The 24,856-nt window shown below is 39.6% G+C and overlaps 1 protein-coding gene across 1 annotated transcript in view; it reads left to right on the plus strand.

The window, feature by feature from the left end:
• RGS6 (regulator of G protein signaling 6) overlaps positions 1–24,856 on the plus strand; it is a 583,949-nt gene that overhangs the window by 399,373 nt on the left and 159,720 nt on the right. Inside the window, 1 exon segment of the mRNA XM_036844242.1 lies at positions 1,739–1,838. Within this exon segment, the coding sequence (XP_036700137.1) occupies positions 1,739–1,838 (100 nt within the window).

Below are 24,856 nucleotides of genomic sequence, written 5' to 3' on the forward strand. Positions count from 1 at the left end.
TTTTGAGGGTTATTTGTTACCACAGCTTAACTTAGTCTACCCTGATTGATACACCTCACTAAATCTCAGCTTCTTTATCTGAAAATGAGGATAATAGTGGAATCTAGGCTATGAAGTAATCATGGGAATTAAATAGGATAATATGTCTATAGTATTTAGAATAGTACCTACATAATAAATTCTTATTATATTTTGCTATTGTATATTATTATTATTATTACATTATATCTTATGCTAACTTTGTCTCTAACAAATTACCTATTTCTTTCAAATAAGTTGTTAGTCATGTGATTTGAGAAACTCACTTACCCACAAATTGCTATACTAGTACATTAGACTAAGTGAACTCCAGCTTTAAATTTCTAGACTTAAAATTATGTGACTCTACTCTGGAAGCACTCAGAGAATCCATCCTGGTGTTTCAAATACATTCTATTGCTTAGGGGAACAAAATATGTGATAAAACTAAGCACTATCTTCTTCCCTTTTCCAGTTGCCCTTCCCTACCACTCACCAAACAAAAAGATCTATGTCCTTGTTACAGGTTGCTGTGTATCCTATTCCAAAGATTTCTGCCCAGGAAATTACATCTGGCTTGTAAATTCTCAGCTACAGATTGGTTTCCCAGTTTAGGCACCTACATCCTTGGTAGTCCATCTCCTCTCTCTGTTCTGTTTTCAGTCTATGTACACAGTATCTTGTCTCATCAATACAATTTCACCTGGCTCCAGGCCATAGCCCACCATGGTCTTTCTCATGGTAGTGTGGTCTTCTCTAGTCCAAAAGGAGAGGATCGTGTTCTTGTTCCATCTTAGTCCTGGCTAAAGGTGACGCCCCTCATGCCACCACTCACAACCATGAGACTTGTCCTCCAACTTCTCCACATCAGCACTTTCCATATCTTGATTTATATTCTTTATTTTTTCCCCTATGTGACTCTGGCTGAATCCTTCTCTGGTCCCAAAGGCAGCCCCGCCTATACTTCTAACAGCAGTATGTTAATAATGTTAGGTTAAACTATAGGAAATTGCCATTTTTAGGTTGAATGTGGCAATTTCATATGGCTCAACCTATATATAAACCCAATTTAGGAAAGAGGAGGAATTTCATCACATACATATTGAATTGCATGTTGGATCCAATCCTATCAAGAATTTCTTGGGCTTCCCTGGTGGCGCAGTGGTTGAGAATCTGCCTGCTAATGCAGGGGACACGGGTTCGAGCCCTGGTCTGGGAAGATCCCACATGCCGCGGAGCAACTAAGCCCGTGTGCCACAACTGCTGAGCCTGCGCGTCTGGAGCCTGTGCTCCGCAACAAGAGAGGCCGCGATAGTGAGAGGCCAGCGCACCGTGATGAAGAGTGGCCCCCGCTCGCCGCAACTAGAGAAAGCCCTCGCACAGAAACGAAGACCCAACACAGCCAATAAATAAATAAATAAATAAAAATTAAAATTAAAAAAAAAAAAAAGAATTTCTTTCTCCTTACTTGCTGAACTGGGGGCAAGTGGTTGTTCTTACAGACCATGCTTTATGCTATTTATATATAACCCCCTGGCCTCCCTATCCCCAGCACTTGGCCCATAGCAGATCCTGCTACTAAGTTTATTGACTGAGGCAGAGGCTTTTCCTAGTATCTCTTATTGGCATCCATGTTCCCACATTTTGGCTATTTATAAAGGTACTGTTTACTATTACTTTGTGAGATACAATAACACTTCTTTTCTTTAATCTCTTTCAGATTGAAGACATCATTACAAAGATGCAAGATGACAAGACAGGTGGTGTGCCTATCAGAACAGTCAAGAGCTTTCTCTCCAAAATTCCCAGTGTTGTCACAGGTAAATGTTCTCCTTACAAGATGTTGATGGCAACAAGGAAGTGTTGCTGAAGTGTTGTGTAGCCTTGACTGTGACCTGGGAGGTGTCTAATAGTTTGTGAATAGCAAAGATGGTATGTTCACTGTGCTTCTTATATAAAGTCAAGTTCTGATCCTGGTTTCTAGGAAGAAACTACTCTTTGCCAGTCATTAAGAATGGTCTAACCATGACCAGCCTATGGTTGAGGCTTCTGGAAAGAAACAAACTCATTAACAAACTGGCTAGCCCATCAGCCATTTCGCCTATGGGGTGTACACAAGCACAGAAATATTAAGGAAATTATTTTAGTTTTAAACAAGCTTTAAAAAAAGTCTTATATTCAAATTCTACAAAATGCTTTAAAGTGTTTTAACTCATTGTACTTGAACTCTTGAAAGAAGTGGTTTTAAAATGTTCTTCTGCATTACTTTGGGGTTTTTGTGTGTTTTCTGTGCTCAAATATCTCTTTAAAAATTGTTAATTGTGAAATCTATCAAACACATGGGTATAGTTTGAAGAAGAAGAACAGAACAGGTCACATGTACCACCATGCCGCTTCATAAATAACACATCCTCAGTATCTTAGAGCCTCTAGGGAACGTAGTGGATGGCATCTACCTCCCTTTCTACAGAGGAGCCACTATCTACTTTTATATTAAACAAATTGTTGCTTTTCCTCACAATCTTTCCACATAGGTGTGTATCCCTTACTATCCAAACCAATAACCAAATAAATTAAGATAAAATTTTAGATGATTCCCTATCAAAATCTGGCTATTTGCTTTCCCATTTTGGGGAAAATGCACACCTATAGAATGGCTAAAATAAAAATCCTGACAATACCAAGTGTCAGTGAGGTTATGGAGCAACTGGAACTCTCATATGCTGTTGGTGGGAAGGTAAAATGATGCAGCTACTCTGGAAGTTTCTTACAAAGTTAAACATATCCTTACCATGTGACCCAGCAATCCCACTCCTAGGTACTTATCCAAGAGAAATAAAACTTGCATTCAGCCAAAAACTTGTCAATATTCGTAGCAACTTTATTTATCATCTCTGAAGACTGGAAACAACCCAGATGTCCTTCAGTGGGTGAATGAATAAACAGACTGTGGTACATCCATATCCAGCAATAAAAAGGAGAGAACTATTGATGTATGCACCAACTTGGATTAATCTCGAAGTCATTTGTCTGAGTGAAAAAAAATCCATCTCAGAAGGTTAGATACTATATGAATCCATTTGTAGGACATTCTAAAAAATAAATAAACCAAAAAAAAATATCTATAGTGATAGAGAGCAGATCAATAGTTGCCAGGGATTGGGAGTTGGGGGAGTTATGGAATGACAGAACAGTTCTGTATTCTGATTGGGTTAGTGGTGGTGACATGAATCTATACATAGGTCAAGATTCATAGAACAGCACACCAAAAAAAAAAAAGAGTCAATATGCTATATGTCACTTTCAAAAATAAATGTACTCAGTTGAGGTACCCATAAGTATCCCAAATTATTATTCAGACTGTCACTGTCTGAACTCAAGTACCAAGTAGATTTGGATAATGAAAGATGCTTGCATTCTTAGTATTCTCTCATTCTGAAATTTATATAAATGGAATTATACCCTAATATTGGCTAGTATATATTATATTTTTTCACCCATTTCTGGATTTTGCTTGATAAAATGTTGTTCAGGATTTTGTATCTATTTTCATGGGCAAGATTGGACTGTTGGTTTTCTTATTTACCCTCGTTGCTGGTTTCAGTACCAAATTTATGCTGGTTTCAGTACCAAATTTATGCTAGTTTCATAAGATGAACAACGGCATATATCTCTTTCATTGACATTGTGGTGTTCTCTGAAAAATAATTTTACCTTTAATCTAGCTTTCAGGTGTTTATTTCAATTATTCTATTTTTATTTATTAAAGTCCCATCTGGTTCTTCTTTCAGTATGCCTGGTCATTCATTCAACAAATATTTACTGGGTATTTACCATTTTCTAAGCATTGTTGGGCACTGGGGATCCAGAAGTAAATGAAACAGGTCAGAATTTCTGCTCTCATGGAATTTAGATTCTAGTAGAGGAGATAAAATAAAGAAGGAAAATTTGCAGAATTTCCGTAGTGATAAAGACCAATGAAGAAAATAAGTATGAAAAGGGGATAGGAGTGTTAAAATTTTGGAACTAGTGGCCAAGCAAGAACTTCCTGAGAAGGTAACATTTGAGTAAAGGTGGACGGAGATGAGGGGTTTGCATTATGTGGATACTGAGGTAACAAGCATTCCTGAAAGCCAGTGCTAAAACTCCAAGGCAGGCGTGTTCCTGGTGTACTGAGGAACTAAGAAGAGGGAACTAGAATAGAGTGAAGGAAAGAAAGGATAATAGAGATGAAGTCAGAGTGATAATGGTGAGCTAGATCGTGTAGCTTCTTGGTCATTATAAGGCCCCCGGAGGACTTTGAGCATGGGGTGACATGCTCTGACTTATGTTTCAACAGGATCACTCTATTGCTTTCTAAGTACTCTGGGGAGTTGGGAGGTTAAGCACCAGATAGGAAGCTATTGTAAAAATGGTGACTCAGACTAGGCTGTCAGCATTGGAGATATGTGAAGTGGTCAGATTCCAATTCAAGCTTAAAGGCAGAATAGTATTTGGGGATAGATCTGATGTAGAATATGAGAGAAAGAAAGGAATTGATGATGACTCCACACTTTTGGGCTTGAGTGACTAGAAGAACAGAGTTGCCATTAAGTTCAATGACAAAGACTGTGAATGGGGCGGGGGGTTGTTTGTTTGTTTAGCTGAAGTATAAGAAATCAAAAAAATCATTTTCATTTTTATTTTTTAATTGAACTACAGTTGATTTACAATGTTGTGTTAGCATCAGGTGTACAGCAAAGTGATTCAGTTATACATATATATGTATATTCTTTTCCCTTATAGGTTATTACAAAATATTGGGTTCCCTGTGCTATACAGTAGGTCCTTGTTGGTTATCTATTTTATATACAGTAGTGTGTATATGTTAATCTCAAACTCCTAATTTATCTCTCCCCGCCCTTTCCCCTTTAGTAACCATAAGTTTGTTTTCTATGTCTGTGGGTCTATTTCTGTTTTGTAAATAAGTTCATTTATATCATTTTTTTTTTAGATTCCAAATGTAAGCAATATTATATGATATTTGTCTTTCCCTGTCTGGCTTACTTCATTTTGTGTGATAATCACTGGGTCCATCCATGATGCTGCAAATGATTATTTCATTCTTTTTTGTGGCTGAGTAATATTCCATTGTGTATGTATGTATATGTATGTGTATATATATATATATATATATATATATATATATATATGCCATATCTTCTTTATCCATTCATCTGTCAGTGGACACTTAGGTTGCTTCCATGTCTTGACAATTGTAAATAGTGCTGCAATGAATACTGGGGTGCATGTATCTTTTTGAGTTATAGTTTTTTCCAGATATATGCCCAGGAGTAGGATTGCAGGATCATATGGTAACTCTATTTTTAGTTTTTTAAGAAACCTCCATACTGTTCTCCATAGTGGCTGCACCAATTTACATTCCCACCAACAGTGTAGGAGGGTTGCTTTTACTCCACACCCTATCTAGCATTCATTATTTGTAAACTTTTTGATGATGGCCATTCTGCCAAGTGTGAGGTGATACCTCATTGTAGTTTTGATTTTCATTTTTCTAATAATCAGTGATGTTGAGTATCTTTTCATGTGCTTTATGGCCATATGTATGTCTTCTTTGGAGAAACGCCTATTCAGATTTTCTGCACATTTTTTGATTGGGTTGTTTGTTTTTTTGATTTGAGCGGTATGAGCTGTTTGTGTATTTTGGAAATTAATCCCTTGTCAGTTGCATCATTTGTAAATATTTTCTCCATTCAGTAGGTTGTCTTTTCATTTTGTTTACGGTTTCCTTTGCTGTGCAAAAGCTTTTAAGTTTAATTAGGTCCCATTTGTTTATTTTTGTTTTTATTTCCATTATCCTGGGAGATGGATCCAAAAAGATATTGCTGCAATTTACATCAGAGAGTGTTCTGCCTATGTTTTCCTCTAGGAGTTTTACAATATCTGGTCTTACATTTAGGTCTTTAATCCATTTTGAGTTTATTTTTGTATATGGTGTTAGAGAACGTCCTAATTTCATTCTTTTACATGTAGCTGTTCAGTTTTCCCAGCACCATTTATTGAAGAGACTGTCTTTTCTCCATTGTATATCCTTGCCTGCTTTGTTGTAGGTTAATTGACCATAAGTGCATGGGTTTATTTCTGGACTTTCTAACCTGCTCCATCTATATGTCTGTTTTTGCAAAAACTTCATTTTTAGACATGTCAAATTTTAGGGACCTATTATACATTCAACTAGAAATAACAAGTAGGCACTTGGGTTTGTGGATCTAGATTTTTCAGGCAGAGTCTGAGCTGGGACATAAGTCATCGGCATATGGATGGTATTAAAGCCATGGAATTAATGAGCTCACCAAGGGAGTGAGTGTAGGTAGAAAACATAGTCCAAGACCCAAAACTTGGGATAATCTAGTATATAGAGGACATGGAGAAAAGAAGAAATCAGCAAAACAAATTGAGAAAGAGCAGCTGGAGACAAGGAATATCAGGAGGATATGGTTTCTTGGAAGCCAGATTTTCTAGAAAGTATTTGAAGGAAGAGTAGAGTTGATCTACTATATCAAATGTAACTGATAGTCAACTAAGATAAGGACTGAGAATTGACCACTGGATTTAGCAACATTGACTTCACTGCTGACCTTGATAAGTTTGTGTTCCATGAAGCATTGAGAGCAAAAAGCCTTACTGGAGTGGGTTCAAGTCAGAATGGGAGGAGAGTGAGTTGAGGTAGTGAGTATTATTAGCCTTCATAGGAGTTTTCCTTAAAAGGAAGAAGTGCAGGAGTGTCTAAATGGGTAAATGAGATTAGAATACGTAGGTTTTTAAATTAATACGAAAGTCACAGTATGTTTGTATGATGACGGGAGTGATTCAGTAAAGAGGAAAAAATGGTGCAGGAGAAAGAGGGAAAATTCAAGGACTTATTTCGACAAGGAGGTAAGGGATTGAATCTGATGCACAGGTACATGGGTAGCTTTAGCTAGAAACATGTACAGTGTATTCATAGGAGGAGGAGGGAAGGCATAGTAAATGCACAGAGGTACAAATAAGCATAAAGGGGTGGTGGGAGCTTGTAGAAGTTTTCTTCTAATTGTTTAAATTTTCTTAGTAATATGGGCAGCAAAGACAGTAGAGATGTTAAAGGACTGGGAAGAGATTAGAAGCTATGAAATAGTCATTTAAGAGAGTAAAGAGATCGGACTAGGGAAACAGAGTTTTGACTGCTAGGTAGCTTAAAGACCCTCTTGATTATTATTAATATTTATGAATTTAAAGAGAGGCAAATCTTTCTCCAGCCACATTTAGCTCCCTTGATTTCGGGCATGTATCAGGTAGAAAATTAGACTTCATTAAAAGTCCTTAAAAGGCTAAAGCAAGTACGAGAGCGTGATAAATCAAAAGAGAGGCAAGAGCATAACTAAAATGATTGACCATTAAGTTTTTTTTTAAACATTAACTCACTGTATTTTTTAAAATTAATTAATTAATTTTGGGCTGCATTGGGTCTTCATTGCTGTGTGCAGGCTTTCTCTAGTTGCGGCGAGTAGGGGCTACTCTTCGTTGTGGTGCGCAGGCTTCTCATTGAGGTGGCTTCTCTTGTTGTGGAGCATGGGCTCTAGGTGTGTGGGCTTCAGTAGTTGTGGCATGCAGGCTCGGTAGTTGTGGCTCGCGGGCTCTAGAGTTGTGGCATGCAGGCTTAGTAGCTGTGGCGCACGGGCTTAGTTGCTCCGAGGCATGTGGGATCTTCCTGGACCCGGGCTTGAATCCATGTCCCCTGCATTGGCAGGCAGATTCTTAACCACTGCGCCACCAGGGAAGTCCTGACCATTAAATTTTAACCGACTAAGGAGGGAAGCGAGAACATGAGATGGTAAAGAACAGTGAAGAGTAATGATTACAATAAATTTGTAGGTTCCAGTGGCAAAGGAGTTTTGGAGCTGGAGGTGAGAGAAAGAGGGTTGGAAATATATGAGGTGGTGATTAGATAGTGGATGTTTGAAATTGAGATTGTAGAGGGGTTGCAATATATTGGTGGTGACAAGATGGAAGGTATGACTATGGGAATAAGTGACTGAGATAGAATGGAGGTCAAGGAACTAAGAGGTCATGATTTTGGAAGACTGAGTTCTCCGGATATTGAAATCACTACTGGGGAGTGTTAGAGAGGGTGCTTGTGAGTCCTTATGGAATGAGAGGCTGGGACCCAGGGATCAGTACGTGACTTTCACAGCAAGGGGTACAGGTGGTTTAACCCGATGTCATGGAAATCGAAGCTGAGTGTTCTTTAGAGAAGAGAGAGGGATTGGAGACAGTCTGAATGAAGCCATGAGAAACAAAGAGGTTGCTTTCCTGCCTTCAAACCCCGAGGGGTATAAGGCATGGGGCAGGGAGGATAGGCACCACCTAAGAGGGCTACAGGGAAGCAGGCCTATTTGGTAAGAACAAGAAGATAAAGGGAATATTAACTGAAAAGGTTGAGGATATTAAAAAATAATCTTACTTATGATTGACCATGTGTTCCAGAGAGCAGGTAAAAGCATTTCAGGAAATGGGGAGTATATGACCTGGGTAATAAATCCACATGATTGCTCTGTACCACGCACTAGGGTAGGCACAGGAGACATGATGATGAGTAAAAACCTGATCTCTGCTTTTCAAAAGTTATTAATCTAGTGAGAGAAACAGATACAGGTAGACCAATAGTTATATGAGCTATGCACTATACTAGAAGAATATTTCTCTGAGGATGTGTATCAGTTATCTATTGCTGTATAACCAACTACCACAAACCATAATGATTTTTTCATTTTTCATGATCATGACTCCATGAATTAGCAATTGGGGCAGTTGTTCTGCTGGTCTCACCCACGTGGCCCTAGTCATCTGATGGTTCATCTCAGGCCAGAGGGTCTATGATGGCCTCACTCACTTGCTTGGCAGTGGTGCCTACTCTTCGCTGAGGCTTCAGTTCTCCTCCACGTCTCCTCGTATCCCCCAGTAGGCTAGATTGGACTGCTTCACAGCCTGCTGGTTTCAGAGTTCCAAGAGAGAGAGGATAAAAACAGAAAGGCTTCTTAAGGCCCAGCCTCCAGAACTCATACAATGTCAAGTCCACCACAATCTATTCTTCAAAGCAAGTCACAAGACCAGCCTAGATTGAAGAGGATGGAGAAACCAACTCCATCTCCTGGTGTAGGAGTAGCAGTGTTACATTGACAATAGGGAGACACGATTCATTGGAGGCCACTATTCTAATGATCTACCACAGGAAATAATTTTAGAACTAGGCCTTACTCATGAGGAGAAAATGGAGGAAGGTCATTTCAAGTGGAGAAAATAGAATTTTCAGAGGCTCAAATACAGGAAACCTATGCCAGGTTTCAGCAGGGGTGAGCTTGTTTATGTGGCTGGAGTTTAAGATACGGTAATAAATGTGTTTGAGGAGAGGAACATACTGGCGGAACAGCCACAGGAATTAAAAGGATATGAAGTTTAGACTTCCCAGAACTACTGCTGCCAGTGTCTGTCCCTGAAGTGAGCCAAAGCCACCCCCCACCTCCACAGAGGATCCTACAATACTAGCAGATCTTCAAAAACATGCTTATTTCTCATATGAAAAGCAGTATGCCACTTTAAGAATCCCTGGAGCCCTGTGGAGAGGCCAGCGATGAGGAGCTGAGGTGGGGCTCCTTCTCAGGCAGTAGCCACGCTTTCGGGGGACTACGGCTTCTGCAAGAGACCCTGATCCCCAACCACCGCCAGATGTGGACCCACAAGTGTTTTTGGCCACAAGGAATGAAATCCGAAGCTGACGGCTAACAGCCTATGGGACAGCAAGACACAAGCGAGGCGCCTGCTGTATACCCTTCAAGTTCTCTGTCTCTCTCATCCTTACAGCTGTGGATTCCACATAAAAAGTGATTAAGAGAGTTTCACCCATTGTTGGAGCCCATCGGGCTGACCAGCATCCCGCCTCTTCACCAGTGTGTGATGCATTCCTTCCACATCTACCTACGTGAAAGCATCCCTCTGTGATGAGGATGGGGTGGTGGTCCACACAGAATCCAGCAGCAAGAGGGAAGACCGTGTGGCTGACAGGGTCTTGGTGCTCTGGCTGGGTGTCAGGCCTGAGCCTCTGAGGTGGGAGCTGAGTTCAGGACATTGGACCACCAGAGACCTTCCAGCCCCACGTAATATCATTTGGTGAGGGCTCTCCCAGAGATCTCCATTTCAACGCTAAGACCCAGCTCCACTCAATCACCAGCAAGGTCCAGTGCTGGACACCCCATGCCAAACAACTAGCAAGACAGGAACACAACCCCACCCATTAGCAGAGAGGCTGCCTAAAATCATACTAAGTTCACAGACACCTCAAAACACACCACCAGAGGTGGTCCTGCCCGCCAGAAAGACAATATCCAGCCTCATCCACCAGAACACAGGCACCACTCGCCTCCACCAGGAAGCCTACACAACCCACTGAACCAACCTTACCCTCTGGGGGCAGACACCAAAAACAATGGGAACTACAAACCTGCAGCCTGCGAAAAGGAGATCCCAAACACAGTAAGTTAAGCAAAATGAGAAGACAGAGAAATACACAGCAGATGAAGTAACAAGGTAAAAACCCACCAGACCAAACAAATGAAGAGGAAATAGGCAGTCTACCTGAAAAAGAATTCAGAGTAATGATAGTAAAGACGATCCAAAATCTTGGAAATAGAATGGAGAAAATACAAGAAATGTTTAACAAGGACCTAGAAGAAGTAAAGAGCAAACAAACAATGATGAACAACACAATAAATGAAATTTTAAATTCTCTAAAATTAGGGAATCAATAGCAGAATAACTGAGGCAGAAGAACAGATAAGTGACCTGGAAGATAAAATAGTGGAAATAACTACTGCAGAGCAGAATAAAGATAAAAGAATGAAAAGAACTGAGGACAGTCTCAGAGACCTCTGGGAAAGCATTAAATGCACAACATTCGAATTATAGGGGTCCCAGAGGAAGAGAAAAAGGAAGGGACTGAGAAAATATTTGAAGAGATTATCGTTGAAAACTTCCCTAATATGGGAAAGGAAATAGTCAATCAAGTCCAATAAGTGCAGAGAGTCCCATACAGGATAAATCCAAGCAGACACACGCCAAGACACATATTAAACAAACTATCAAAAATTAAGTACAAAGAAAAATTATTAAAAGCAGCAAAGGAAAAGCAACAAATAATATACAAGGGAATCCCCATAAGGTTAGCAGCAGATCTTTCAGCAGAAACTCTGCAAGCCAGAAAGGAGTGTCAGGACATATTTAAAGTGATGAAAGGGAAAAACTTACAACCAAGACTACTCTAGCCAGCAAGGATCTCATTCAGATTTGATGGAGAAATTAAAACCTTTACAGATAAGCAAAAGCTAGGAGAATTCAGCACCACCAAGCCAGCTTTACAGCAAATGCTAAAGGAACTTCTCTAGGCAGGAAACACAAGAGAAGGAAAAGACCTATGATAACAAACCCAAAACAATTAAGAAAATGGTAAAAGGAACATACATGTCAATAACTACCTTAAATGTAAATGGATTAAATGCTCCAACCAAACGACACAGACTGGCTGAATGGATACAAAAACAAGACCCGTATATATGCTGTCTACAAGAGACCCACTTCAGACCTAGGGACACATACAGACTGAAAGTTAGGGAATGGAAAAAGATATTCCATGCAAATGGAAATCAAAAGAAAGCTGGAGTAGCAATTCTCATATTAGACAAAATAGACTTTAAAATAAAGACTATTACAAGAGACAAAGAAGTACACTACATAATGATCAAGGAACCAATCCAAGAAGAAGATATAACAATTGTAAATATTTATGCACCCAACATAGGAGCACCTCAATACATAAGGCAAATACTAACAGCCATAAAAGGGGAAATCGACAGTAACACAATCATAGTAGGGGACTTTAACACCCCACTTTCACCAATGGACAGATCATCCAAAATGAAAATAAATAAGGAAACACAAACTTTAAATGACACATTAAACAAGATGGACTTAATGGATATTTATAGGACATTCCATCCAAAAACAACAGAATACACTTTCTTCTCAAGTGCTCATGGAACATTCTCCAGGATAGATCATATCTTGGGTCACAAATCAAGCCTTGGTAAATTTAAGAAAATTGACATCGTATCAAGTATCTTTTCCGACCACAACACTGTGAGACTAGATATCTATTACTGGAAAAACTCTGTAAAAAATACAAACACGTGGAGGCTAAAAAATACACTACTAGATAACCAAGAGATCCCTGAAGAAATCAAAGAGGAAATCAAAAAATACCTAGAAACAAATGACAATGAAAACACAATGACCCCAAACCTATGGGATGCAGCAAAAACAGTTCTAAGAGGGAAATTTATAGCAATACAATCCTACCTCAAGAAACAAGAAACGTCTCAAATAAACAACCTAACCTTACACCTAAAGCAATTAGAGAAAGAAAAACAAAAAAAAAAATCCCAATGTTAGTAGAAGGAAAGAAATCATAAAGATCAGATCAGAAATAAATGAAAAAGAAATGAAGGAAACTATAGCAAAAATCAATAAAACTAAAAGCTGGTTGTTTGAGAAGATAAACAAAATTGATAAACCATTAGCCAGACTCATCAAGAAAAAAAGGGAGCTGACTCAAATCAATAGAATTAGAAATGAAAAAGGAGAAGTACCAACTGACACTGCAGAAATACAGAGGATCATGAGAGATTACTACAAGCAACTATATGCCAATAATATGGACAACCTGGAAGAAATGGACAAATTCTTAGAAAAGCACAACCTTCTGAGACTGAACCAAGAAGAAATAGAAAATACAAATAGACCAATCACAAGGACTGAAATTCAGACTGTGATTAAAAATCTTCCAATAAACAAAAGCCCAGGACCAGATGGCTTCACAGGTGAATTCTATCAAACATTTAGAGAAGAGCTAACACCTATCCTTCTCAAATTCTTCCAAAATATAGCAGAGGCAGGAACACTCCCAAACTCATTCTACGAGGCCACCATCACCCTGATACCAAAAGCAGACAAAGATGTCACAAAAAAAGAAAACTAAAGGCTAATATCACTGATGAACATAGATGCAAATATCCTCAACAAAATACTAGCAAACAGAATCCAAGAGCACATTAAAAGGATCATACACCATGATCAAGTGGGTTTTATCCCAGGAATGCAAGGATACCTCAATATACACAAATCGATGTGATAAATCGCATTAACAAATTGAAGGAGAAAAACCATATGATCATCTCAATAGATGCAGAAAAAGCTTTTGACAAAATTCAACGAGAATTTATGATAAAAACCCTCCAGAAAGTAGGCATAGAGGGAACTTACCTCCACAAAATAAAGGCCATATATGACAAACCCACAGCCAACAGCATTCTCAGTGGTGAAAAACTGAGACCATTTCCACAAAGATCAGGAACAAGACAAGGTTGCCCACTCTCACCACTGTTATTCAACATAGTTTTGGAAGTTTTAGCCACAGCAATCAGAGAAGAAAAAGCAATTAAAGGAATCCAAATTGGAAAAGAAGAAGTAAACCTGTCACTGTTTGCAGATGACATGATATTATACATAGAGAATCCTAAAGATGCTACCAGAAAACTACTAGAGCTAATCAATGAATTTGGTAAAGTAGCAGGATACAAAATTAATGCACAGAAATCTCTTGCATGCCTATACACTAATGATGAAAAATCTGAAAGCGAAATTAAAGAAACACTCCCATTTACCATTGCAACAAAAAGAATAAAATACCTAGGAATCAATGTACCTAAGGAGACAAAAGACCCGTGTGCAGAAAACTGTAAGACACTGATGTAAGTAATTAAAGATGATACAAACAGATGGAGAGATATGCCATGTTCTTGGATTGGAAGAATTAACATTGTGAAAATGACTGTACTACCCAAAGCAGTCTACAGATTCAGTGCAATCCCTATCAAACTACCAATGGCATTTTTCACAGAACTAGAACAAAACATTTCACAATTTGTATGGAATCACAAAAGACCCCGAATAGCCAAAGCAATCTTGAGAAAGAAAAATGGAGCTGGAGGAATCAGGCTCATGGACTTCAGACTATACTACAAAGCTATAGTAATCAAGACAGTATGGTCCTGGCACAAAAACAGAAATATAGATCACTGGAACAGGATAGAAAACACAGAGATAAACCCAGGCACATATGGTCACCTTATCTTTGATAAAGGAGGCAAGAATATACAGTGGAGAAAAGACAGTCTCTTCAATAAGTGGTGCTAGGAAAACTGGACAGCTACATGTAAAAGAATGACATTAGAACACTCCCTAACACCATACACAAAATAAACTCAAAATGGATTAAAGACCAAAATGTAAGGCCAGACACTGTCAAACTCTTAGAGGAAAACATAGGCAGAACACTCTATGACGTAAATCACAGCAAGATCGTTTTAGACCCACGTCATAGAGAAATGGAAATAAAAACAAAAATAAACAAATGGGACCTAATGAAACTTAAAGGCTTTTGCACAGCAAAGGAAATCATAAACAAGACCAAAAGACAACCCTCAGAATGGGAGAAAATATTCGTAAATGAAGCAACTGACAAAGGATTAATCTCCAAAATATACAAGTAGCTCATGCAGCTCAATATCAAAAAAAACCAACCCAATCCAAAAATGAGCAGAAGCTCTAAATAGACATTTCTCCAAAGAAGATATACAGATTGCCAACAAACACATGAAAGGATGCTCAACATCACTAATCATTAGAGAAATGCAAATCAAAACCACAATGAGGTATCACCTCATACCAGTCAGAATGGCCATCATCAAAAAATCTACAAACAATAAATGCTGGAGAGGGTGTGGGGAAAAGGGAACCCTCTTGCACTGTTGGTGGGAATGTAAATTGATCCAGCCACTATTGAGAACAGTATGTAGGTTCCTTAAAAAACTAAAAATAGAACTACCATGTGACTCAGCAATCCCACTACTGGGCATATACCCTGAGAAAACCATTATTCAAAAAGAGTCATGTACCACAATGTTCATTGCAGCACTATTTACAATAGCCAGGATATGGAAGTAACGTAAGTGTCTATTGACAGATGAATGGATAAAGAAGATGTGGCACATATATACAATGGAATATTACTCAGCCATAAAAAGAAATGAAATTGAATTATTTGTAGTGAGTTGGATGGACCTAGAGTCTCTCATACAGAGTGAAGTAAGTCAGAAAGAGAAAAACAAATACTGTATGCTAACACATATATATGGAAGCTTAAAAAAAAAAAGGTTCTGACGATCCTCGGCACAGGACAGGAATAAAGACATAGACGTAGAGAATGGAGTTGAGGACATGGGGAGGGGGAAGGGTAATCTGGGACAAAGTGAGAGAGTGGCATGGACATATATACACTACCAAATGTAATACAGATAGCTAGTGGGAAGCAGTTGCATAGCACAGGGAGATCAGCTCCGTGCTTTGTGACCACCTAGAGGGGTGGGATAGGGAGGGTAGGAGGGAGACGCAAGACAGAGGGGATATGGGGATGTATGTAAATGTATAGGTGATTCACTTTATTATACAGCAGAAACTAACACAACATTGCAAAGCAATTATACTCCAATAAAGATATATTTTTTTTAAAAAGTATATGAATTTTAACCATAATTACAGATTAAAAATGAACTTTGACTTGTGGATTTTATCCCCAAGGTAATGGACTGCCATTAGAGGTTTTTAAATAGGAGGATAAATCACACCTATGTGTTAGAAGTGGATGAAAGGTGGAGCAGGAAGAGATAGGGAATCTGAGACTACTTAGGGAACCTTTAGATGAGGGAGTCTAAGTGGAAAATAAGGAGTAACCACCACAGCATCAGCTGAAACCACAGCTTTAGAGCCACACCTAATTTAATCTTCACAGAAATCCTGTAAGAGAAGAACTGGTATCTTTTCCATCTTATAATCGGGGAAACTGCAAATTCAAGAGCAGTCATTACTTTTCCTTGTTCAAACACCTTGTCAGTGGCAGGACCTGTGCCTCCAGGGCCCACTGTGAAAGAATAGTAAGATACAAGACATCTGAGCAAAAGGTAGAATATAAGATTGATAGGACTTGGTGACTAATGTGAGGCATAAGGTAACTCATTCAAAATTGGATCCAAGTTAACATGATGGATTGAATACATACATCTTTTCTCTTCTGAAATGCCACAAAATCATAAAAAAGGATTTTTTTAAAAGATGTAATCCCAAAGTTGGAGGCCATTATTATAATTATTGAACATGGAAAGTAAACATCATCCTTGGATTAAATGTCCTTGAAAATATAGTCCAATACAAAGGGCAAACAATGCCTCACTCTCAGGATGTACCACTGTGTGAGAGATCCATGGAGAATTGTTTCCAAACACAAGAGACAATAACCACAAAATTCAGGGATCTGAAAAGCATATGGATGAATGGTAACTAACAACAGCCCTGAGACATCCTTAACCATCACAGTCATTGGGGAAAGCTAAGAAACAACTCTGTTTAAATGATGGAGTCCTCAAAAGACTCAGACGCTAGCAGCATCAGCAGACCATTCTATTGAGTTAGAATGCATTTTGCCAACATACTCACCTTCTGATTAACCACCACTGCTTAACCAGACACTAACTCGGTGTCTACTGTCCAGCAATATCCGGTCCCATACAACCAGCACAGCACAGGCTGGGGGCTGAGGTGGCCAGTCAAGCCCCAGGACAGAAGATAAATCTCGTGCTCAACCTGTTCAAAGTATCAAACATGTCATTCAGCCAGCACCTGCTGTGGCACAGGAAAAAATAACGATTAGAACACAGGAAAGTCATTCACAACTCCAACCAATGCCCAAGAACTTCAGTCTACACCAATGAAGAATTCCATTGTAATGCTGTTGGATGGAGTCACAGTTGCAGCCAATCCCATGAGCATTACGTTCAGACCCAGAGCCAGAGAGCTAGCACCAACACAGCAGCCCCTAGCTCTTAACCCCCACCAACCTCCCCTAGAGAAAAACCCTGGGATGGTATCTCAGGAAATCATTGTTCCTCTTCACCCTCCTAAAGTTGCTGGCACTGGAGTGGAGAGCCACGTACAGAGAAAATCTAGATCGCTGACATCATACCAAACCCAAGCGGAAATCCATGAATATGTGGCCACTGTGTTACTGTGCCAATGGAAGCTGTGTCTACAGAACAGTCACTGGCCTACATTGCAGCCTTTGCTCCTACTCAGCAGCCTCCACCCATCTTTCTAACCGTTTGTGAAGTAGCCAGCCTCCCATCACAAACCAGCAAACAAACACCCTTTCAAACATTTCAGCAGTTTTATCACCAACATCAGAGTTTCCCCTCTGTGACCAACAGTTGGGAGTAGCATTATCTCTTCTGTATTGGGACTCCATTTCCTTAGTAAAGATGGAAACGTAAAGATTAAGAATGATGGACGGGCTTCCCTGGTGGCGCAGTGGTTGAGAATCTGCCTGCCAATGCAGGGGACACGGGTTCGAGCCCTGGGCTGGGAAGATCCCACATGCCGCGGAGCAACTAGGCCCGTGAGCCACAACTACTGAGCCTGCGCATCTGGAGCCTGTGCTCTGCAACAAGAGAGGCCGCGACAGTGAGAGGCCCTTGCACCACGATGAAGAGTGGCCCCCACTTGCCGCAACTAGAGAAAGCCCTCGCACAGAAACGAAGACCCAACAAAGCCAAAAATAAATAAATTAATTAATTAAATTTAAAAAAAAAAAAAGAATGATGGACATAATGAGGCTGGTTTAACCAACATAGTGTTTCTCTCTTCCACTGCTGGACAACAAACTGTCCGTACCTACATGTGACCAACCACCTGAGTAAACCGAAAGTGATTTCCGTGAGAAAGAAGAGACAAATAACACAACAATGAGGGGCCTCTGGTGAAAGCTGAGAAGTGCAAGATTCCTCCCAAAGACTATATTGATGAGGAGCATGTGTGTCCCAGTGCATTCAAGATGCCATCACTAACACAAGCCCTACAAAGCTACTGATCACCACTTTCTCAGCAGCCTGGTAAAAATCAAAGATCAGAATAATACTCATCTGCAGGAAGTAGCCCTGCTGGGAGGCCCATCTCTGTGCTGTCCAGCTACTATGCTGAGTTGAAAATCCCACCAACTTATCCAAATCATCTCAAAGGTTAAAAAAGTGAAGAAGCACCTGTTAATGATCTATACCAAATAAACATAATACACAGAAATATGCAGATGTATACATTTGAAATGGATGAAACGAGTGAGTCTGGGTGAGAAACTCCAAACTGAAGGCTTTAGAGTAAAGAAGAAGGTCCCAGAACAAGAATGTATTTGAAAAAAAAAACTGGGGGATACGGACTTTGAGAAAAAGAATTAGTGAGAAATGAGCGTAGAGGTGGGGGAAAGATGTAGCTGTAAGAAGAGCAGAACACTGAAAGAAATTCTTCTGGAATTCACAGGTGGCCATCAAAGGGATCCATGGAACCCAGTGACACAAAAAGATCAGAGTTGAGTGCATGTTGTTTTTTTCAGATGAGTCCCTTTTGAAGCCGGCTTTGTGGTACCTTTGTTTATAACCTTCCTAATGTGTTGGTATATATATCAGTTGGAATCAGTGACATAAGAGATGGTAGGCATTTCTTGACCTTCTACCTTACAAATTAGATTTATCTGGTGAATTCCTGCAGGACTCATACAGAGCCTGGATAGAAAACACCTATTTGGATTGTTGATGCTTAAAAATAAAACCTTTTCCCATCATGTTATTTTCTTTTCTGTCTGCTGGCCTTTAAATATCTTATCTAACTTAAGTGGGCAGATCTTTATTTTTTTAATTTTTTTAACATCTTTATTGGAGTATAATTGCTTTACATTGTTGTGTTAGTTTCTGCTGTATAACAAAGTGAATCAGCTATACGTATACATATATCCCCATATCCCCTCCCTCTTGCGCCTCCCTCCCACCCTCCCTATCCCACCCCTCTAGATGGTCACAAAGCACCGAGCTGATCTCCCTGTGTTATGCAGCTGCTTCCCACTAGCTATCTATTTTACATTTGGTAGTGTATATATGTCCATGCCACTCTCTGACTTCATCCCAGTTTACCCTTTCCCCTCCCCATGTCCTCAAGTCCATTATCTACATCTGTGTCTTTATTCCTGTCCTGCCCCTAGGTTCTTCAGAACCAATTTTTTTTTAGATTCCATATGTATGTGTTAGCATACGGTATTTGTTTTTCTCTTTCTGACTTCACTCTGTATGAGACTCTAGGTCCATCCAACTCACTACTAATAACTCAATTTCGTTTCTTTTTATGGCTGAGTAATATTCCATTGTATATATGTGCCACATCTTCTTTATCCAGTCATCTGTCAATGGACACTTAGGTTGCTTCCATGTCCTGGCAGATCTTTATTAATAATAAATATTTTATAAAAATAAACATAATACATTTAAATAAATAAATTTAGCAAAAGTAATGATAATCTTTATTGATCTAACCTAATATAAAAAATTGAGGGGCTTCCCTGGTGGCGCAGTGGTTGAGAGTCCGCCTGCCAATGCAGGGGACACGGGTTCGAGCCCTGGTCCTGGAGGATCCCACATGCCGTGGAGCAGCTGGGCCCGTGAGCCACAATTACTGAGCCTGCGTGCCTGGAGCCTGTGCTCCGCAACAAGAGAGGCCGCGATAGTGAGAGGCCCGCGCACTGCGATGAAGAGTGGCCCCCACTTGCCACAACTGGAGAAAGCCCTCGCACAGGAACTAAGACCTAACACAGCCATAAATAAATAAATAAATAAAGTTTAAAAGAGATAAGCAAAACATTCTCTCTATAAATTTGATCTTTAAAAAAAAAAAAAAATTTGAGGAAGCTCTAGGTGTGGGAGAGAAGACACAGGAACAGGCTTGGTCATGCTGAGTAGGAGGTTTTAAAGGGGCATTTAGGTGGTGCTGTCCAGGAGACAGCTGGAAGTGAGGCACTGAAGTTCTAGAGAACATTTTCTGTAAGAGATATGGATTTGGGAGTCATCAGGGCCTTAGTGGCAGGGGTTTCCAGGGACATGACTGGGTACTAAAATTTGTACATCTTCATCTGCAAGCTATGTACCAGTCTGTCCCTTACTTAGCCTGAGATAATTTGTTAACCCACTCCCATCTTCTATGATTTTGATTTGATATTTCCCTGCCAACATCAGGAAGTCATCTTCATCTCTCAGATAGAAACTCATAGGTTAATTCACAGACCTTGGTAGAATGAAGAGAGTAGAGGAATGCCCATTGGTTCACCTGTGGGTCAGATGTCTTGGGGTTAGGAAGGCCATCCCAGGGAGTAAATGTACTGAGGTAAGGAATGGGTATATTTAGAAGAAGATCAAACACAAGAGGTAGCCATTAGAACACAATTCCTCCCTCAATAGTGAAAAGGTAAGAGCTATAAGGGGTGAGGCTTAGCAAAGAAATGACCTTCAGGGAACACAGATGGAGAATTAGAGAAAGAAAAATAGGGAAGAAAGAGAACCTAGTATTAGATCAAAAGCCAAGGCTCATTGCCTTTGGGGAGGGAAGCCTCATTCATAAGAAAAAAAGTTGCCAACCCCTCTCACCTTCCAGAGCCTTGGTATTTCTGGGCAAGGTGCCCACAGAAAGGACACTTCCTAATCACCTTATCACTCCCTTTCAGGACAGCAGATCAGCCTCCTTGGGCCCTCCTTTTTGAACAGTAACTAGATTACAAAGATGGTGGTTGGAGCCAAAATGGGGAGGTTTCTGAGTTTCCAACTTCCAGCCTGCCAGCCCTCTCCACTCCCCACCTGCCCTGCATGTGACAGACATATCCTGGGCCTAATGCCTGCCAACTCCAGGGAACCAGCCAGCTCGCATGGCCTTGCCCAGCTGTCTTAGGCAGTCATTCCAGGACAACTGTCTGTCATCTGAATGTCATGAGGAATTTTCCAGGGAGTTTGAAGATTAATTTCTTCCAGGCCACACAAATTCCTACCATCTAAGAGCCATAAGATACATCTAGTCTCACTTATTTTTGCAGACAGGAAAATCGAGTCCCAGAGACATGATGTCATATGCTCAAAAATCACACAGCTTCTTAGGGACCAAACCAAGAAAGAATCTGGATTCCTTGCTACAATTACAGTGTTGTTTCCATTACCTTATGAGGAAAATTATAGACTCTTGAATTGGAACAGTTCCTTTTAGGTGTCTGATGCATTCCCCCCAAACACGAGAATCACTTGGGTAGCTTATTAAGAGTACACATCCAAGGACATCCCTATGTGCCTGGTCTCAGGAACTTCTGGTTTTAGCATCTGCCCAGATTATCTAATACAGCCTGTTTGAATTTGGGAATCAGTACAACTTCCACATTCCTGCCAAGTGCTCTGCAGCCTCAGCTTTAATAACCTCCAGTGATGAATGTCATCATCTCTCATTCCTGCTTTGGACAACTTTGACCTTTAGAAACTTCTTCCTTATAGTGAACTGAAACTTATCCACAGCCAGACCTGTTGCTTCAACCCATTAGTCCCAATTCTACTTCTCTCTCACAATCAAGAAACAGAGGAATGAACGTGATTAAAAGTATACCCACATAGGGACTTCCTGGCAGTCCAGTGCTTAGGACTTCATGGTTCCACTGCAGGGGGCGCGGGTTCGATCCCTGGTTGGGGAACTAAGATCCCACATGCTGCAAGGTGTGGCCAAAAAAATTTTTTTTAAAGAATTATAAAAAAAAATCCCCACATAGCTCTCCTTGTAAATTTTTATGATACAGTAATTTTCAGATTGTAATGCTAGGTGTATACATGGATTTTTATTCTGTTCATCTCAACACATTTTTTCATGTGTACATTTCTATCTCTTCATAATCCACAAATTTCTTTTTAATGGCTTTATGGTGACATAAACATTTAAAAGTATTTTCCTTATGTATTCTTGGCAGTACAGTCTGGGTGAAAGAGTCTAGGGCTATAAACTGCTTGTGTGACCATTGACCTGGTCATCAGCCTCTTTGGGCTTCAGTTTCCTCATCTGTTAATTAATAGGTTTGGATTAAACAATATCTGTGGTCCATTCTGGCTCTGACCTTTTGTGATTCTTCAGTGTATGAAGAATGTGTAGGAAGGCCTGTCTGAAGTTAGTTCTTTTCACTCACTCCTCTGGATGGTCTAATTGAATATATCCCTGGGTTAATCCAAGTCATCAGTTTTCTCTTAAACTGTGATTCTCTCAGATCAGAAAACAAGAGAACTGGGTTAGGAAACTGGAGCATTACCCCAAACTGGTCAACATTCTTGACCTCTGTTATTTTCATTCTGCTTCCGTATCATTGAAAGTGAAAGGAACTGACAAAAATGACTCAATTTAGAGATAATTTGTTGGTTGCCTGTAGCAGACTGAAGAGTGGCCCCCAGAGGTATCAGGTCCCAATTCTTGTAACCTATAAATATTATCTTATATTGATGAAGGGTCTTTGCAAGTGTGATTAAGTTATGGATCTTGAGATAGGGAGATTATCCTGGATTACTCAGGTGGGCCCTAAATGCAACCAGATGTATCCTTTTTTTTTTTAAATTTATTTAATTTATTTATTTTTGGCTGTGTTGGGTCTTCGTTGCTGCACGAGGGCTTTCTCTACTTGCAGCGAGCAGGGGCTACTCTTTGTTGCGGTGTGCGGGCTTCTCATTGCGGTGGCTTCTCTTGTTGTGGAGCGCGGACTCTAAGCGCATGGGCTCAGTAGTTGTGGCTTGCAGGCTCTAGAGCACAGCCTCAGTAGCTGTGGCTCATGGGCTTAGTTGCTCCGCGGCATGTGGGATCTTCCCGGACTAGGGCTCGAACCTGTGTACCCTGCATTAGCAGGTGGATTCTTAACCACTGCGCCACCAGGGAAGCCCTCAGATGTATCCTTATAAAAGAGAGTCAGAGAAAGATTTGACACAGAAGAGGAGAAGGCCACGTGACCACAGAAGCAAGAGATTGGAGCAATGTGGCCACAAGCCAATGAGTGCCAGAAGCCACCAGAAGCTCCCCTAGAGCCTCCAGAGGGAGTGTGGCCCTTCCAACACCTTGATTTTGGCTCAGAACTGTGATAGAATAAATTCCTGTTGTTTTAAGCCACAAAGTTTGTAGTGATTTGTACAGCAGCCACAGAGAACTAGTATAATGCCAAAATCTCACTACACATATTGTAGCATGAAGAAAATGACATCGTAAGAAAATTAAGGTGTTATTAATTGAAAAAGAAACAAGCACAAGTTTACAAATGGTTTCTTTCAAAGTTTTAGTGGAAAAATATAAATTATAATAGTAATCTTGAAAACAAATTGTATTGATGTACCTATGTGGTATAATTACTCCACAAGTAGTAAGCCTAAATTGTTTAATGATGCTATAACACAAATTTTACTTATCGAGGTCCTAATGTAGTGCAATATACCTTTCAGATATCCTCAGTAATCCTATTATTCCTATATTCATGATGAATTAAATTCAACTAGTTAGTAATATACAAATATAATATTTTTAATTAGCATGCCAGAATTTATACATATGTAGGTGTTATTCCCTTCAAATAGTCACCTTGAAAAGTTGCATATTTATTTCAACAGTACTGTAGTTGATTTGATTATTTCCAGAATTTCTCTTTGATAAGAACTTTTAAAGCTTCTAGAGTTTGTTAAAATGTCCTCAGCAGAAGCACAGCCATAAATCCATATATGTATATATACACACACCTACATATACATATATAGTCATAATTGATTTTGAGACTTCTGCTTTGGGAACTAGGGGACTAGCCTACTCAAACCAACCATCTGGCTGAGAGCAACTATAAAAGCTGGGGGGAGTTTTGACTTGATATCACTGGAGAGCTAATAAGAGAGTGAAGAATTATTGGGCCAAGATTCATAATAGTATGAAAATCCATAGATATAATCCTGGATTTAGGGACAGTTTTTACCCGGGGACATTTGACAGTCCAAACAGGCAATTGCAAAGCTGAGCAGTGCTTTTGATAACATCATGGGCTGAGGGTAACTAAAACTGAAGTCTGAAGACCACTGAAGATGAGGACCCTGAGAAATTCACCATACTTTTGATCAAGATTCTGGAAGACTGAAAAGTGAAATGAAAATATTCAATCTTCATACAGACTGAAGACCAACTTTCAGTCATCAGGATAGGCCAGAAAATTCTAAATTCTTGACATTGGTGAAAAGTGATTCCAGATCATTAGTACCCCTGGGCACTTTGGAGAAGCAGATAAAAACACTTTCTTTATTAGAAGATAACTTTATTCTAGTTCTCAAATCATTTCCACCAATGACTTTCCAAATATAAAGACAGTACACAGTCAAAGATACCAGGCACTTAAGGAGAAAGGTTAACAGGAATGAGAACTAGTAGAAACAATAGATGATTGAAACAAACTCAAAGGAACTCCAGATAGTGAAATTAACAAGACACTAACTTTAAAATAGCTGTCATGACTATGTTCATGACATAGATAGAAAGCAAAAAGGAAAATTTCAGCAGACAACTACAGACCATAAAAAATACTCATATAACATTTTTAATAGAAATTCTAGAATCAGAAAAATTTAATAACCAAGATTAAGAACTCGGTACATGGGTTTAATGGCATATTAAATGTGGCTGAAAAGAGAATTGTTATAATGGAAGATAACTCAGAAAAAAAAATTCAAAATAAAGACAGAAA

Source organism: Balaenoptera musculus, chromosome 2 (assembly GCF_009873245.2).
Source record: "Balaenoptera musculus isolate JJ_BM4_2016_0621 chromosome 2, mBalMus1.pri.v3, whole genome shotgun sequence".
Lineage (NCBI taxonomy): Eukaryota > Metazoa > Chordata > Mammalia > Artiodactyla > Balaenopteridae > Balaenoptera > Balaenoptera musculus.